This window comes from Mesocricetus auratus, unplaced genomic scaffold, assembly GCF_017639785.1.
Source record: "Mesocricetus auratus isolate SY011 unplaced genomic scaffold, BCM_Maur_2.0 Super-Scaffold_100676, whole genome shotgun sequence".
Classification (NCBI taxonomy): Eukaryota; Metazoa; Chordata; class Mammalia; order Rodentia; family Cricetidae; genus Mesocricetus; species Mesocricetus auratus.
Window position 1 is genome coordinate 130,625,734 of NW_024429266.1, and position 19,554 is coordinate 130,645,287.

Genomic DNA, 19,554 nt, shown 5'->3' on the forward strand with positions numbered 1-19,554 from the left:
TCTTATCTAAAGCTACAAAAAATTTCCCAAAAGATAGAAGTTTCCTAATTCTTTGACTTTGATGTCTCTATATCCTACAGACAAAATTTGTAGTGTCTTTAGAATTAGGTCATTACAGGAGTTGTAGTAAATGTCCAAGTCCAAGAAAGTAGTATTGTTGTTTTGAAAATCTCTAGATTCTCCCTGACCAAAAAAATTAGCAGAGTATATCATTACTTATGCTGAAAATTCCATGTAACAGTCCATGTCATCTGATTAATACAGTTCACCCATGCCTGGTAATTCCAAGGAAACTTTTTTTTCTTTAAATTTTGATTGAAAACAGCCTAATAAGTAGTTGGTTGTCGTAAACATTTTATGTTAACTCACGTACAACTTTCCATTTCATCCATCTCCCTAGTCATTAACCCAACCTAATATTTAGTCCTCAGTATCCTCTACTTTGTTTATTTTACATGTGTTCTAGTAGCCCTCCAATTCATTTTGAGGTTTGTTTGTTGGAAATTAGGTTTCTATATTACTTTTCTCTTTCTAAAACATAACAATAAGAAAAAATTATTAAAGTATAATAAAAATAATGAAAGACCCTGTTAGCAAGAACTTTGAGTCATTAAAGAAAGAAATCAAAAAAGACACTAGAAGGTGGAAATATCTCCCATGTTCTTGGATAGGTAGAATCAACATAGTAAAAATGGCAATGTTACCGAAAGCAATATACAGATTCAATGCAATTCCCATTAAAATCCCAGCACAATTCTTCACCGACCTTGAAAGAACAATAATCAACTATGTATGGAAAAGCAAAAGGCCCAGGATAGCCAAAACATCCTTATTCAACACAGCAACATCTGGAGGCATCACCATCCCTGACTTCAAGCTATATTATAGAGCTGTAATCCTGAAAACAGCTTGGTACTAGCACAAAAATATACAGGTAGACCAACGGAATCAAATTGAACACCCTGATATTAAACCATACACAAATGAACACCTGATCTTCGACAAAGAAGCTAAAAATGTACAATGAAAAAAAAAGAAAGCATCTTTTTTTTCTTTTTGTTTTTACGAGACAGGGTTTCTCTGTATTGTTTCAGAGGCTATCGGTCCAGCCTGGCCTCGAATGCACAGAGATCTGCCTGCCTCTGCCTCCCGAGTGCTGGGATTAAAGGCGTGCGCCACCACCGCCCGGCAAGAAAGCATCTTTAACAAATGGTGCTGGCATAACGGGATGCTTGCATGTATAAGAATGGGGATAGGTCAATGTCTATCACCATGCAGAAAACTTGCCTCCAAATGGATCAAACACCTCGACATAAATCCAGTCATACTGAACCTGTGAGAAGAGAAAGTGGGAGGCACCCTTGAACGAATTGGTACAGGAGACAGATTACTGCACCTAACTCCAGTAGCCCAGACAAAAAGATCAACAATTAATGAATGGGACCTCCTGAAACTGAAAAGCTTCTGTAAGTCAAAGGACATAATCAGCAAGACAAAAAGGCACCTCACAGATTGTGAAAATATATTCACTAACCCCACATCTGACAAAGGACTGATCTCCAAAATGTACAAAGAACTCAAGAAACAAGTCTCCAAATCACCAAAGGATCCAATCAAAAATGGGTTACAGAATTAAATAGAGATTTCTCTTTTTTAAGGAAATAATTTTTATTATTTATTTTTAAATTTAAATTAGAAACAAGGTTGCTTCACATGTAAGTTCCAGGTCCCTCTCCGTTTCCCTCTCCTCCTCCCATGCCCTCCCCCCCAAACCCCCAAATATCCCCTCATTTCCCCTGGGAAGGTGAGGCCCTCCATGGGGGTGTCTATATAGAGGAGACTAAAATGGCTGAGAGACACTTGAGAAAGTGCTCAGCATCCCTAGCCATCTGGGAAATGCAAAATCAAAACAACTCTGAGATACCATCTCACTCCTGTCAGAATGGCTAAAATCAAAAACTCCAAATACAGTTTATGCTGGAGAGGATGTAGAGAAAAGGGAACACTCCTACACTGCTGGTAGGAGTGGCAGCTTGTACAGCCACTTTGGAAATAAGTATGGAGATTCATCAGGAAAACTGAAATCAGTCTACCACAAGGCCCAGCAATTCTACTGTTAAGGCATATACACAAAAGATGCACATTCATACAACAAGGATGTCTGTTCCACTACATTCATAGCAGCATTATTTGTAATAGCCAGAACCTGGAAGCAACCTACATGCCCTCAACTGAAGAGTGGATAGAGAAAATATGGTAGATTTACACAATGGAGTACAATTCAGCAGGAAAAAAACAATGCAATCTTGAAACTTACAGGCAAATGGAAGGCACTACAAGAAACCATACTGAGTGAGGTAACCCAGTCACAAAAAGACAACCATGGTATGTACTCACTCATTTATGGATTTTAGACATGAATCAGCATAGTGCCAGCATACTGCCCCACTGCCAGAGTGTCTAGGAAACAACCTTCATCCAGCAAATGATGAAATCATAGTCAGATACCCAAAGACAGACACTGAACTGAACTGCTGGAACCAGTGTCAGAAAGACAGAACTGATGGTCAAAGGAGTTAAGAATGGACTTGTTTAACCCACATAAACAGCTGAGCTGAACAAGTGGGAGCTCTTGAACTCCAGATTGATGGCTGTGTGGAAAGCATGGGACTGACCCAGACCCCCTAAATGTGGGTGTTACTGAGGAGGCCTAGGTAATCGATGGGTCCTTGCGTAGTATTCATATCCCTGGTGTACAAATAGACTTTGAGTGCCCATGCCACAATATACGAGGGTCTCTCAGCCGGAAGTCTTGGGGGAGGGCATAGGCCCTGCCCTAGATGAAATGACAGTTATTGGAGATCCACCATGGAGGGCCTCACCCTCCTTGGGGCTCAGACTGGAGACTGGGTGGGGGAATGGGGAACCTGGTGGGAGCAAAGGGGAGGAGGTGAGGGAGAGGGAGCTTGGATTGACATGTGAAACAAAATTGTTTCTAACCTAAATAAAAATAATAAAGATGAGGAAAATATAGAAAAATGTTTTAAAAACAATAATTTGTAATGGTTTTTCTCCAGTCCTCTAACTTGAATCTTCTAGGAATGGTCTTGTTGAGATAAAGGTTCTGTGTTTTATTATCTTTAAGATAGCATTATGTGGATAGGAGTATCATTAAAATTCAGTTGAAAATAGTCTACAATGTAATGGTGTGCACACATTGGGGGAGGGGTCTAGGCCCTGCCCTGGAAGATATGACAGACTTTGGAGATACCCCATGGCAGACCTGACCCTCCCTGGGGAGCAGAGTGGGGACTGGGTGGGAGGTTGAGGGGCTTGGTGGGGGCAGGAGAGGAGGGGAGGCAGAGGGAGCTGGGATTGACATTGAAGCAAGCTTGTTTCTAATTCAAATTAAAAAATACAAAAAGAAAAGAAAATCAGGGGAAAAAAGAATGAAAGTAACTGCTTCTTGTTGTAGATCCTTCTAGCATTTTATACCTTTCTGTAACAAACCTGGTATTTACTTCCCATAATTTAGCACTATATGATCATTTACTGTAAACAATTTCTCCCATGCATTTAGAGCCGTGTTTGAAACCTATTTTCCTATAGCAGGTCTTAGTTTACTGATTACATTCCTTTGCTATGTATGAGATTTAATCCCCACTACCAGGTACTTACTTTCATTTCTTATTTAATCAAAGAAATCTGACTTCCTGCAATTATCCTTATTGGTAGGCATTTGGTTAGTATTTAGGTCCCAGGCACAAGCATTCTGTCTAAGACATCCCCTGATATCCAAGGACATAGAATTACTACACACTAAAGCTATTGATTCATAGCTGCCCAGATATATAGAAAAAATAAGCAAGCCATGACTCTACCTCATTGGCTAATAGAGAAGAACAATATAAACCAACCCCTCACTAAAAGATTCTTAAACTTCTTGTATTTACCTATAAATTAGCCATCCGGGAATGTAAATTAAAAAAACTGAGATATATCCCACTCCTGTCTGAATGGCTAAAATCAGAAACACAAATGACAGTTTATGCTGCAGAAGATGTGGAGAAAGGGGAACACTCCTCCACTGCTCGTGGGAGTGCCAACTTGATCATCAGAGTTTATTCAACCAAGATATATCTCATAGATTTACTACTCGTGTTTCCCCAAAGAAGATAATGACAAAGGAAATCAGCCCATTTGCTCATCCTCAGGAAGATCCCAGGCTCTGTTTCTTGTGGAAATAAACCTTAGATCCTCTCTTTAACATACAAGCCTCAGAAATTGATGCTAAAAGTTTTCATAGTAGGAAGGCATAGAAAAAGCATGATAGTAAACTAGAAGCTGCTTGCTTGTATTTCTTTGATGTTTATTTGGCTGTATGGTTACTCAAAACTCCCTATGCATACTGGGAGAAAAGCAGTTGCTGAGTAATAAGACAATATTTTCCTTAATCATGATTTTTACTAAATATAAACTTTAGCTTTGTATCTAACCATTTGCATATATACTTTAGCACACTAATCTCAATTTCTATAGCTCCCTGATGATTTAATCTCTTTTAACTAACCTTCTTCTCCCATAAGGAGTTTACAGGGACATTCACTAGCCACTCCCACCTTTGAGCTGACAACCAGGACTTCCCCTATGTTAAGACTCTCATCTGTCTTTTATGGTACAAAAGAATTCTAGCCCTGGACTCTGGTAGGGCTGGAAAATTGCTGATTGTAAGGATATATAAACATTGTTACATGGAGAGATAGAAGAATAAAGAAACATGCAGAGGAACAATTGTGTATGAATTAATTTTTCCCTCAGACCCCCTTATATTTCCTGCACTGACTGTAGAGTCTGACTAGATCCTGTGAGGGATCCCTAAAAGGGGCCTGGTACCTCAAAAGATGCCAATATTCAGGAAGTACCAAAGATGTCTTTCTACTCTCAAATCCATGTTTACTACAGATATGTGCAATAACATTTTACCTTCATGAATTAAGCATATGGATGTACCAAGATTGCCAAGGCTTAATGAGGTATGCAATAAATGAAATAAGAAATGCCTTTATAAAAGAGTGACCAAGGAAGTTTTTTCATTGACAAGTGGGGGAAAGGTCAGGTGGACAGAGATAGAGTGACGCGTGAGGGGTGTTACAAATACAGCAGTGACAATATACCATGAATTAAATATCTTAGCTACTTATATTGAAATATAAATATAAATGTCAGACACAGACATTTCTTCTTATTAAAACAAAGCATTTCTTTCCTCATCTCCTATGACTGTGTTCGGTCTCCTATCCCTCACATTGCAAACATTTTTATGGGTACTAAGAAAATTTGGTATCCCCATCATTCAACATGTAGGATTAGGAATTTAGTGATTTTTTTTCAAATTGGCAATCAGTCTTTTAAGTCCTCACCAAGATATTAGGCATACCTAGAAGGAAACATGTATTTTCTAGAATCTTCATTTATTGCAGACATATTGAAATATTTTGCTTAATGTTTCTCCCATTCCAGGTTTTTGGCAAGAGATATTTTCTATATATTAATCTAGTGATTCAGCCTTACACAATATGATCAAGGAACTACAGAGTAGCAAAAACTGAAGACTTTTGTTATAATTTAGAACTTTTATAGCTTTCTCATATTTTTAATTGTTTGTTTGTTGCAAGCACATATGTCAATAGTATTGCACACTCCAAGATATTCAATATTATGCCACTTCAATTTCACCAGAGAAAATCTGAATGTGATAATAATATTCATTTTGCAGCACTTTACTCTGAAACAGTCATACAGCATAATAGCATACCATCAGACTTAGTTTTGGACCAATGCTATTGTTTTTCTAATTGTACCTTACAAGTGGGGGTTTTTATAAGTTTTCATATATATATATATATGCATATATATGTATGTATGTATGTATGTATGTTAGTGTTTGTGTGTGTATGTATGTATGTATGTATATATTTCTCCTAAAGCCCATTCAGGACTGAGATCCCACTCAAGATATCTGTATAACAGCAACTGCCACTAAAAGATAGAATTCGTTTCTGTGTCCTGTCAATTATATATGCGCACTTCTCCTTCATTTTGTGGACAACTGGGTTCTCTTGACTACCCTAAAGAAAATCTTGGAGCTTCTTCCCCATGTTACTTGTACCCTTGGCCCACATTTCGTGTCTAGTAGGAAGTAGCTTTGCCCTAGGGAGGTAAAGGTTTTTTGTTCCAGTCTGTAGCACTGTGTGAGTGGTCTACCACTCCCCTGAATACAGTAGTAAGTGGCAGCATCTTCAGGCTCAATGCTGCTGATTTCGAAGGAGTAAGAGGTTCCCGACCCACTGCCACTGAAGCGACTTGGTACTCCAGAGGCTCGGTAGGATGAACTATAAACCATGAGGTTAGGTGAGGCTCCTGGTTTTTGTTGGTACCAGTGCAAGTAATTGGAGCTTATACTTGAGCTGGCACTGCAGGTGATGGTGACCTTTTCCCCTTGAGATATGGCCAAAGATTCTGGAGACTGGGTGAGAATAATATCTCCATTTGACACTATGATCACCAGAAAAAAATGAAAAGGAAGAGAAGAAATTAGATGAAGATATGCAAAAATAACTTCATATCACACAATATTCAAAAGAACCAAAATACAGTGTGGTTGATCTTAGGCTCATGCCTCCACGGGGAAAATGATCATGGATCCTGAACTCAAAGTTTCTCCCATCTATTACCTGTGGCACAGAGTAGTAGGAAGGTGAACATTTGCAGTAAATCTCAGGTTACTAGCTCATTAATCTCATAAGGACATCTCTTTAAAAGAACTTTGAGGCACTTGTGGTTTTACAGCATGAAATATGCAAATGGCAAGACAGTTTTTGGCTAATAAACCCATGTGGTTCTTTAGTTACAGCATAACTGTTCAATCCAGGACAGTGTCTATGTATGTGAAGACATACACTTATGAGGATAGAAATTTCTGTGATTTTCTTTTCCTCATATGTGGTGAATAGTTCTGGGCTAGAGTACACTGGCAAAAGTGTTTAACTTGTATGTATGTTGATAACATTAACTTAAAATTCTCAGATAAAGCATATTACCTTAAAATGAAGTTGCATACAACTAAAATAATGTAGAAGTTTCTTATGATAACAATGGTACCACATCATTTAATATAAAAACAAAATATGTAACAATGTTAATATCCTGAAGGAGTTGATATTGTTGAATATCAACTGAGAAGAGAGAGATTCCCAAGATAGAAACCATTGAAGAAACACAACTAATTAAAATGATGAAAATAGATCAGGAGGTTATATAGTGCCAAGTCTCAATTGGTTTATCCACAGCACAATTCTTGGATCTATGGTTCAGAGAAAATTGTAGATGATTAGATGGAAATATTGTAAATGTGAGAGGAACAGGAAGTTTTCTACAAAATTGTGTCTCCTCCAAATATCAGGGAGGAGGCATCCATGAGGTCCTGTCAACTTGACTGCCTTAACAAGGGCTTAACAAGAACAATGTCAATGAACCTGTATACAAAGAAGTTGGAAAGCTCATAGGGACTTAACCTTAATAAGAACTGTGATATACTTAGGAATTCTGAGAGAGGGGAGAAATGATCTTATGCAGAGGAGAGAATAAAATTGTTTTTGCAATATCACAAGGGTATGTTATAAGCTCTGTGATTTCAGCTTCTCCTTTTCATAAAGGAGACTAGGAATGGGGAAAATGACTCCCTGATTTTTTTTCATGGAAGGTTCCAGAGTCATACCACAGTTTCCTATGATGCTACATATATTCATGACACATATGTCTTCTAGTAAAATTATTTGAACATGGAAATCTTCAATAAACTACAAGCTATTGCTACTGCTTTTTGGATCCCCAACAAAACTTCATTACAAGACCATACTGATGAAGATAATAGACAATTTTGAAATATATATGAATAAATGAAGTTGGTATCTTGAAAGTAGCTTCTAATGGCCCATTTCTGCTCTAGTTTTAAAACCCTTTATAAAATGTGATAGAATTTTATAAAACCTGAAGATTTCCTGCTAAGGTTAAAGACTATGTACACAATACACATGGTACACACACACATAGTACATGCACACACACACACACAGGCATTTAGTTTTGTCTGAATCTTGTCAACTTTGTTCAATAAAGCTCGTTTTTGTGTTACACAGACTATAATGAAGAGATACATTAGTCAGAATGAGAACAAGAAACCGAGTTCTTAGGGCAAAATCAGACATTCAAATGTACCCTCTTCTGCAAGGCTTAAAAACTATCAGGGAAGAGGTTCAGAACAAATATAAAAGCCAGAAAATGAAGAAACATGCTGAGAAATGCTATTTTGATATGACATGGATTTTGCAATTATGAGCTTATGGTAGCAGTGTTTATCCACATAAGATCTACACAGAAACATGACAATCAAAACACTGGTATAGATGGGGAAGACAGTTTCCAGAACTTACCCCATTCTGAGAATTTGTTGTTCTCAGTACTTTCTGTAGAGGTGGAAACATTCTTTGTAGAGGATGTGTCCACTAGTAGAATTGTAATGCTACAATAGATGGCCCTATACTCATGCACACATACATAGCACTAACTACACTTAGTGAGCTATATAGATAGTAGCATGAGGAAAGTTGGGAAGGGAGTTATGCTACAGGGACATTGAAAGAATGAAGTGAGGTATGGGAGTAGATATGGTAATATTTTTGCATACATATTTGAAGCTTAATATTGAAGAAAAAATAAACCTTCACTTTAGGGTCCAGGTGGACCCTAAATTAGAAGTTTCTCTCACTCAGCACCTTCATTGGTGTTACTGCAGTAATAAACTAAGAAATCGACTTTAACATTTAATAAATGCTTTCCCCTCCTTAATATAATTCTTTGTCTCTTTTCTGGTTTGTCCTTAATTTATCTGAAACAGAAACCTCTTTTTCTTTCTCATTTCCACCTTCAGTATACTTTTCACTCTGCTCATTATGTGTTTTCTCTCTATAATTATAGAATTATCATCATTTTCCTATTTCCATCTTTGTTAACTACTACTAGTCACTAATACAATATTGTTCCGCATAGTTTCCTCTAAGTTTTGAGTTTGTTCAGGAGTGTTTATGCTTTCTATCTCAAGACTTTTGGAATCTCAGACCAATTTTTTTTGGTTTTATGAGACAGTGATTCTCTGTATTGTTTTGGAGGCTGTCAGTCCAGTCCAGTCAGACCAATTTTCTTATGTTGGTGAGATTTCCATGTCACAGACAACCTGTGCTGAGAGATGGTCCTACAAATAGATAGTCCTAAGAGAAACCAGAAAGAATGACTCAGGAAACTCCTGAGAAAATGGTTTTTCTGATTGTTGAGGATTACCTGTAACAGCTGCTTCTTTTTTTCTAAGCATTTGATAGCTATACAATAACAGGGATGATGCAGCTGCAGGATTACTTGTGATCCCTCAGAGAGAAGATGTTTCTAATTATGTTCAAATTTGAGACTATAACAATATTTGATAGAAAAGAGTCTCATTTGTAAATCTGAAAAAAATCCACTGGAAATATAAACTGGTAAGTGGGTGAATCTCTTATTCATTGAGTATGTTTTACACAAATTCTCTTTTTAAAATTATTATTATTTATTACATTTTAAAATTACAATCAAGCTTTCTTCACATGTCAATCCCAGATCCCTCTTCCTCCCCTCATACCGTAACCCCCACCTGTCTTCCCAGCCTCCCAACTTATCCCCACTCCCTTCCTCATAGGGAATATCCAGAGTCTGACATTTCGTTCAGGGCAGGGCCTAGGCCCTCCCCTAAGGGTCCAGGCTGAGACAGCATTCTTTTTTGTAGTATAGACACACAAAGTCCATTTTTATACCGGGGATTAATATTAATATACTTCCCAGGGCCCCATAGATTTTCAAGGCCTCGCCACTGACACCCACATTCAGGGAGTCTGGATCAGTTCCATGCTGACCTAGCAGCTGTCAGTTTGAGGTCCAAAAGCTTCCACCTTTTTCAGGTCAGCTGTTTGTCTTGCTTTCACCTGACCATTCTTTACCCTTTTATGTATCACAAATTCTCTTTTGATAAAAACAAATTATTCTTTCACAGAGAAGAATTGAAGAATTACTTATTTTTCCTTTCAGTTTGTGTCATTGACAACAATTCAGTAAGTAAAAAGATAAGGATATTTCAGCTGCATTGTTAAGATCATATAGATGGACTAGGAGAATGAACAATCATGGGAACACCAACAATATTAGACCAGAATGAAGAGCTGATAACTGAGTTCATTTTTGTACTGGTGACACCAAAATCCCAAAATCCAACATGAATATTTTTAAAAGGCCTCAAATATCAGTCTCCATATTTTGACACTCATGCTGATTTTTCTTTGTACAAATGGTAATGCACCCATGGACTATGTTTTACCCCATTAGTTGCATTTCCTGTGACAAAATAAGAAGACACTAGAGATATTACAAGCAAATACTATACTACTACAGCTAATTGGTCAAAAAATAAGTTGAATAGCTTAGGTAAGCTTGCTCTGATCTGAGGCTCAAAATGAAGCCAAGCAAACACAAGAAACTTCCATAAGACAAGGTTTAATCGCCAAAAGGAGGGAGGAAGGTGAAGGGGCTGAACAATGATGTCTTTAGAACAGATTTAGAAACTGAGGTGAAAGCCTAAGTGCCAGTTGAACCAAATATTTAAACATAAAACTTCTTGCCAAGTTACAGTTACAATTTTCACCAATCAAGTTTTATAGATTAGGGGCTTCCTTGAGTGTTCTATCATTGTCAATTAATACACAATGTAAGCTTTTCAATCCCCCCAATCATATTCATTTGTTCCTTCTGTTGTTAGGAACAGCCATGATGTTTCCTGAGAAATAAAGTTGCATAATGACTATTTCTACAGATTAAGTGGGAGCTGATTAAGTTATTGCAAGGTTCCAAGCTCCCCTAGGACTCCGGAGCCTAAACTTTGTTTCACCCTACAGGTGACATGGAGTCAGAAGGAAAACTAGCAGTATTTAGGACAAGGTCCTTTTTGCCTGTTCCCAATAGAGGTATGAAATGGCTAGAGCAGCTGAAAAGCTTAGAAGCTGCATATACTTTAAACGTGATAAAATAAACACATGCACCAAAAAACTCCGTATTTTACTATTAACTTTCATAACAGGCATCAAATTCAATGACATATTTTTACATATCTACTAGCTGCATTAGGCTATTTAAAGCAACTCTAACAAGTGTAGATTAAACTGATTCCATTATTGCTGGAATGGAGTGTGAATTCCAATTAGGTCAAATCATGATACCTCATCTATCAAGATCTAAGTCCGTTATTAATTCCAGTAAGTCCTTGCCACGCCTGTGCTTCTGGAACTAAAAAGAAGGAAATAGATTTGGGAAAGAGAATAGCGTCCTTGACATCTCTGACCAAAACCTTTCAGCAATTTCCCAAAATTAGCTTCATGTGAAAAACGTACAGTTGCAGACATCAGTCAGTTGATGGGGCAGCCCACAACTACCCCTGTTTCCATGTAAGTATCTATTTTTATGCATATTATTGTATAAAGACTATTGTTTCTCCACTGAGTGTACTAGGTAGCAATATCTTCAGACTTCAGGGTGCTGAACGTGAAAGATCTATCTTGGATTTGTTGCCACAAAACTAGGAAGGCATCCCAGTCTGGCAATTGGATTCAGCATAGACAGGAATTATCATAACTATCCCTGCTTTCTGCTCATACCAGGCTAACCAACCAGCTATGTTATGACTTGCCCAGCAATTGTTGGTGACTCTTGTCTCCCAGATATGCAGACTGCAAATATGTGTATTTGCTCAACAGAATGCCTTATTCTCAGATGAGATAGGAATACATACATAGCCTGAATATTCACTTTTCAAGGTTACTTTCCTAAGACATCATACAGAGTGATTATGCTGTGTTGCAAAAGTCACCAGGAGTGTATTTCCTCATCTGAAAACCATATTGTCAGGAACAGACAGAAATTCTTTGGGTACATACTGAGTCCTAGCTAGGAATAACCCCTTTCCAGTTTATGAAAATATAAATGATATAAGTCATTGAGAAATATCAGATTTGGACACCATTTTCACATATGATTGAGCTTATTGCAGCATTAATTCTAATTGGTCTTAAAAATGTTGTCAGATATATGGGTAATCCTGAAAGATCAGAGAAGCAAAACAGCCAGCCACTAGTTTTTACTTCTATTAAATCGTCGGACCAAAGGGACAATCCTGTCTCCAGGAAGAGCATCAGATATATATTTTAAATTCAGAGAGTGACATAAATATAAATATATGAATTTTTAACTCTTTCATACAGTCATATATATGTTAAGACTTTAATAATGGTAATTTATTTCCAATTAGAGTACAGTTGATTTGAAAAAATACATTAGTTAAAAACATACTTTTGCTTAGTGGTTTAAGAATTGGTTTCCGCTGGTTTTAGCACATAATCAAGTTCTATTATTTGTCTTCATGACTTAATCCGCATCTACTCTTCCTACCACATTGAGATTCATATATTTCTCAGATTCAGGATGGCTACTCACAGATCTACTTATTCTGTTTCCTAAGAAATGGGCTGAGGGTATCTTAAAGGTGAGGAATCTTGATAAGATGATGAAATAAGCCGGGCGGTGGTGGCGCATGCCTTTAATCCCAGCACTCGGGAGGCAGAGGCAGAAGGATCTCTGTGAGTTTGAGGCCGGGCTGGACCGATAGCCTCCAAAACAATACAGAGAAACCCTGTCTCGTAAAAACCAAAAAAAAAAAAAAAAAAAGATGATGAAATAACTCAATTCCTCTGTTGATATTTTTTATCTTCACTATAGCTCTAAATCACTAATATTTTCATATGAGGAAAAAGGAATTTTTAATTTTTATTTATTCTTCTCCCATAAGTTATATTTGGATGAAAGTTTCACTTGCCTCCTCTCCTCCCATCCCCCCATCTACATCCACATCTTTGTTTCTCCTCAGATAAGAGCAGTTTTCCCAAGCCTCCATTTGTGAAACTTTTCTTTATATTGGGTTACCATGTCCAGCCTTAATATGAGGGGAGGTGACTATTCTTACTGCAGCTTGACAGGCATTATTAGGAAAAAGTATTTTAATACAAAGAATGAAAACAAGTACAAAAACTAGTGCTATGTCCATAAATTAGAAAATGTGAAGCATAATATTTTAAATATGATTAATATATTAAGTAGTTAACACCTACTTCTAATTGAAGGTCTCTGGGTGGATGTCATGTTTGTTATGATAAAGCATGGGGGAAACTTGTCAGATTCCATAGCAGACGAGGGTGACCAAGGGAGGGCCCAAACATACTAGGCAGACAGAGCTTAGTGAGAAGTTTTATTACAAAGGAAATAGGAGAGTTAGGAGAAAAGAGGTAAAGAAACACAGAGACAGAGAGGACAGAAGAGAAGAGGGAAACAGAAAATGTCCTGTCTGCCCCCAAGGGAACAGCAGGAAAGGGAGTTGGAAATGAGAACAGAAAAGAGAGGGTGGAAAGAGAAACTAAGTGGACAGAGATCTGTCTTTTAAAGGGGTCTTTGCACCTGAGTGCAGGCTATGCAATCATGGAACCCTGGGTTGACCAGGGTATGGCCTGAGTGAATTCTGACAGGTGACAGGGGTAGACCAGCACAATGTCTGAATCCTTACAGTGTTGATTTATGTCTAGTCTCTGACTGGTTCTGAAGGAGAACGGGACACTATCAGTTCAGCTAGAGTCTTTCATTTATCATCAACCAGATTAACTGGCTGGCTTTGTCGTGGTGGAAATGGAGATAATCTTCTAAACTGATCACCCCCTGGGACTACTTCCTGCCATCTGGGGGGGATCCCTATGTGTTCTGTGGCTTTGAGTATGGAACAAACATCATTCTTTCTTTCAGCATCTTCAGACTGAAGAATTATCCGATTATCAACTTCAGCTGTAAGACAGTGTGACAGCAATCTCCCTCAGTATTCCCAGTTGGGTTAAGGACCTCCTCAGGCCATGTGTTGAAGACTCTTTTCTTCACTAGTTATTTCCTTCTGCTTCATCCTATTTCTTACTTAGTTCTGTCAAGCTTGTAGTTCTGCGTAACAGTGGAAAAGTAAGCATGTATTAATGAAGGCTTGAGTAGCTGAACTGCTTATTCAAAAAGTCATCAGGAATGAGGATTGTGCAAATAAGCAGAGGTGGGATGAATGGAATAACTGCAAAGGAGGTTCATCTCTTTACCCTATATAGGATCAGTCTACAAACGTCCGTATTATTTTTAGTACAGTGTATATTTCTCTGTGGTGCTAAAAGACAGCAGAGGTCTTATTTCTGAGCCCAGCGAGCTATTTTGATTTCTTCCAGGACCAAGTTTTTTCCTTGCCCTCATTGACAGTCTTAGAACTTGCAAACAAGTTTGAAAATCCATTGTATTTGGTACAGTTTAATATTCGTGAGTATGTGGAAGGTTACTCTTGGCTTCAGTTCCCACATGTCCTTATATGAAATTAAAATACAAAGCAAAGTTTTATTCCCTGTGATTTCTGAGGAAGGAAATGATTTGACGCTCCTATCCCATAAGTAATCCATCTCCTGCACTTAAAATTTCTGCCATGACTTTTGCCATGCTTGGTTTCTTCTCCCTTTCCTACTAAAAATGTTATCTGCTGCACAAGCTTTTATTTAATCACATGAATCTGTGTCTGGTGGTGTCTTTGTGATTGGTTACTGGCTTTACTCTACTTCCTTCTAACATGACCTCTGCTCCAAGAAGACATACTCCTCTGCCTACCAGTGCATCTGGCATAAAACTTTTGAAACATTTTCTTTATTTTCTGTTGATTCCATAGGCATATGCAATATATCTTGCTCTTAGGTACTCAGATAATGTCTCTACCCATGATTTCTCTTTGAATCCACCAATTTGATGAAATGTTACCCTGTATTACTTATTTTATCCCTTCCAAGGCCCATGTCTCAGTTACATTATAGTCACAGCCTGAAGACATACACTAGCACTCCCTGTAGCATTCGTGTCCTCTCATTTGCCCCACCAATGTGCCAATTAGTGTTCCCTGCTGGAATGTTGACTGATCTTGTTTGATTGGTCCTGTATAGGTCACATGCAGGCATCATAGCTGCTAGGAGTTCTTAAGAGCAGCAGGTGTGTCATGTCTATAGGACAGTTTTCACAGCACTTTTTCTCCTTCCAGCCATCTGTCGTATATATTATTCAGCTTAATCCACTGTAAAGAACAGGTCTTAATCTGAAGATACTGCCTTCACTAAATCTCACTCAGTTCTCAACTTTTCAATGACTGTCTTTAGAAAAGTATATAAATGAGTATTGATTATATGCAGTAATTTACGTCCTAAGTAAAATTTTTTTGGTTTTTACGAGACAGGGTTTCTCTGTATTGTTTTTGAGGCTGTCGGTCCAACCCGACCTCATACTCACAGAGATCTGCCTGCCTCTGCCTCCTGAGAGAAAAAGGGGAAAACAAAAAGCTAAGTACAGTCTGATATTTTCTGACATGTTGAACAATAGACATAATTATAAATTTTGTTATTTCCTGCTATTTTATTTAATCTTAAAGTTTTATTTGAATGTTAAAATTTTTTCTGCATTCATTCATTTTGGCTTTAGTGAAATTTACCATGTAAGGCAAAGGCTAATGTTTCTTATGCTTTTGCAGACATTAAAACAATGATTATATATTTACATTGGTTTTCTAACAATTACTCACATGTTCATAATGAGCCACACTTTCTATAGTAATAAATAGGGAAATGGTTGAGAACCATATTAAATTTTGCATTTTGGTAACATACATTCATTTGCACATTCATATTTTCTTTGTGACAACTTGCAGTTGTTCAGCTTAATTTTCCTTTTTAATCTCCGCAAAAATGCATGCTCAATAGAAGACTTATTTCAAACTGTTGATGTCCACCCTTGCTGCTGATAAGGGAAGCAATTAGCATCTCAAAGCAGCTTTATATAGAATGAAACACATTAGACAGTGTGTTATTAATGGCTTTCTGTTAGGTTATCTGTCACATTACATATCAGTGTAAGTTTTGCGGTACATTTGGTAGAATGCATGTCAATGAATTTTGTTTATTTGCTTATTTTAATTTTTTTGCGACATGATTTATCTATGTTGCTTGGTAGGCTAGCATGTCCTCAACCTCACAGAGATCCACCTGGCTCTGCCAGCAGAGTGCTTGAATTAAAGTTGTGCACCAACACCACCTGGCTTGAACTTTGAGGTAATCCTTATTAAAATGATTTTGCTTGACCCTATATAATAAATAGTATATGAATTTAAGAGAGAATGTGTTGTATGCACATGTTGCACATCATGATGTCTATTATTAATGCCTTCTTGATAATAAGAATGCCTTCTTGATAATAAGAATGCCTTCTTGATAGAAAGAAGTGGGGCACACATATATTTATGCATGTGTAGCTGACTATATTTGCACAATTATTCATCTTTCTTCCATGAGTTATTGACAGGAACTTCCCAGGATTTGACTTTTCATGAGTTCCTTCCCACATCCCTCTCTTTCCCAAGAGCACTAGGGTTTGCACTGATTATTATCATTGCAGTGTTTTCTCTAGTCTCTGACTTGGCCCATTTCCCATGTCTCCAGCAGAGGGCAATAATAACACACTATCTAGTCAAGTTTATCCATCTTTAGTGTTGACAGCCCTGGTAACACTTTGAATTAAAGAGGTTTCCAGACTCTCAAATCACTCTGCATTCACAAATGTCTCCACGCCTTTGAACTTTTATGTGACATTTGCCCACTGAAGCTAAGACCAGAAAAACTTGTCTTGGATTCCCAATTCTGTTTATAACAACACATCTGGCTCAGGAAGTTCAGAAGCTAAATTTCCTCTTAAAGCAGCATGAGACTGAGTGTTGGAATAATGATAGCTCTCATAAAAGAAGGTTTATCAGTGTGTGCCTTATGTGGTAAGTCTGAAAATTCATGACTTCCAGACCAATAATCTTGCTGATTAGTAAGATCAGTCTCATGCCTGCTTATTTTTCAGGTGATATCTATTGTTGTCTACCCTAGAGCTGATGCAGTTGCTCAACTGCTGAAACATATATCCTTATAACCTGAATAGAGGTTGCTAGTGAGTATCCTAGAGTTTGTAAAGTTGACAACAAAGGGGCATAGAAAGAAAGTATGTCACTAACTCTGAGAGAAAACAGTTGACACAATAGGGCTGACATAAAATATCATCACTCTAACCTCAAATAATCTTCATAGCAAGTGAAAGACATGTAAGGAATGACTTCTTAAAATATTTTATTGGTTGTGAATTTCACATCATGCATTCCCTATTCCACTTGCCTTCTTTTTCCCTTGTATCTGTCATCTGTCCATGAAGCCTCCTTCCAGAAACAAAGCAAAATTTAACAGAAAAAATCCAAATCAAACAAAGAACAAAAACAAATACAACAAAAGTAACAAAAACAACAACAAAAAGGTAAAAAAGGAGAAAATTCTTGACTTGGAAGCTGTAGTGTGGCCCGTTGAGTCTTGAGGTTTGCCCTTTAGTCTACTCTTCTTTACAAGTAAGTGTTCATTGCCATGTGCCCTTATTCTGGTTTGAGTCTTCTGGCTTCTGGTACATTATCAGTAATGGGCTATCTCTTGAGTGCCCCTTGGATATATTTTTATTGTCCTGAATCATGGAGAGCCTGTAGCTTTGTCCCCTTCACATATTCTGGCAGTTCAAAGATCCATTGGATGTTGGAGTGAAGTACCTCACAACCCTGTTTCTGGACCTGGGTGCTAGTTAAGGATGTCAGCTGCTACCTTTCCTTCATCATTACTATTGGGACAAGCTCTCCATCAGTGCCTCAGCTCTTGCCTAGTGCAGCCTGTGATAAGGGGAGGGATCAGTTCTCCTGTTCTCAGGTTGTCAGATCCAGCTCACCAGCACTAGCATAACCAATGATATGCTCTACTTTTACACAGAGAAAGTGCAGGGCCTGCTCCCCCATTGTTGTATGGGTTATACAGGGGAAGCAAGGCAGGTGGGGACAGCTCTCCTGTGTCACTTACAATAGAGTCAGTCCTTGTTTGCTGCCTAGATAGGTTGGAGATCCTGCTTCCCGTCTTTAATATTGGCAGTTGTATTAACCTATGGAAATGAACTTTCTCCCTTTGTTCTTTTTTAATTTTTGGATGATTGCCCAAAGCTTCTTAGAAAGTGAAATTAGACCACGACACTGCTATAGAGCCATGAATAAAGTGATTGTTAATGAATGTGAGTGTGAGCATGATAACTCCAAAGTGTCTTGATACTGTTGTGGGAAGGATCTAAGAGCATGAAATTTCTCCACACTAAATAAGCCTCACTGTAATATGTGGTTTCCCTGTGCCATTCAGTCATCAATCCATAGACTATACCCCAAGGAACTAGTCCATGATATCCAAATTAGTCAAGCCCTAATATTGACAATGATTTTCTTGTGAGTAATCTCTTCATTTCACACACTTCTATAGATAATACATTAATAATTGCCATGGAGGTTTAACAATTAGTCCAAGAACTAGATTGTAGATGGACCGTGGTGTTATTTGTTCGAAGATAATGGAATATGCTTGAAAATGGGCATCCACAGTAGTGTGAAGAATAATCTATGCTAGTCAGGGACTGACCAATTTCTCTTCATTTTATTATATCTTGTGTTCAATAATACCTGTAGAATATTTTGAGAATACAACTTCATGCAGGAGGAAACAGTAGAGGTAGAGTTATCTAGCTGATAGAGGCCAGACAACTTGTCAATCCAACCATAAAAGATGTTCTTTGTGAAATTTTCAGAGAATAAGCCAGAAGATGGGCTTCTTCATTGATGCACTTCGGTTACTGGCAGGTGCAAAGACTGTCTTCCATCATCAGCTTTCCTCATCTGGTACCCAAGTAACAATGGATACTCTTTTGCCTGTCTGTAGAGAAGAAATATAGTCCATATAATAACTGTGTGTGAATGTTCTGTGCCATGATTCTGTGAAATGCATAAGAAAATATGGAAGTCAGTATGTGGTTAGGGAGACATATAAGAACAGATAATGAAAAGGAGAAAGTGAAAAATGTTATTACATGTTTGCAAGAGGGTCATAAACCAAGTAAAATTATAATTTTCAGTGACTGTTTGAAAAGATATCTCAGCAGTTAAGAGCATACTTTATTCTCACAGATTACCCTGATTCAATTCCCAGTGTCTACATGAATGGTGGCTTGAAACCAGTTCAATACTATGGGACATGAATCCCTATTCTAAGATCTTTGGGTTCCAGACACGTATGTGTTAAACATGCAGGGAAAAGTGCTGTCATATGTATTAAATCATTTATTAAATTTATTTAATCTTTTCCATAATATGCAGAACTGTATCTAAATAAAAGACATTTACATATCAACAATATTTTATGCCTTTGATGCAAACTGTGA

The 19,554-nt window shown here is 37.6% G+C and overlaps 1 gene segment (V, D, J or C); it reads right to left on the reverse strand.

The window, feature by feature from the left end:
- Positions 1-6,094: 6,094 nt before the first annotated feature.
- LOC110342016 lies at positions 6,095-6,807 on the reverse strand. The segment is given in 2 exon segments: positions 6,095-6,555; positions 6,735-6,807. Coding segments are annotated over 2 exon segments (492 nt in total).
- Between the last annotated feature and the right edge of the window lie 12,747 nt (positions 6,808-19,554).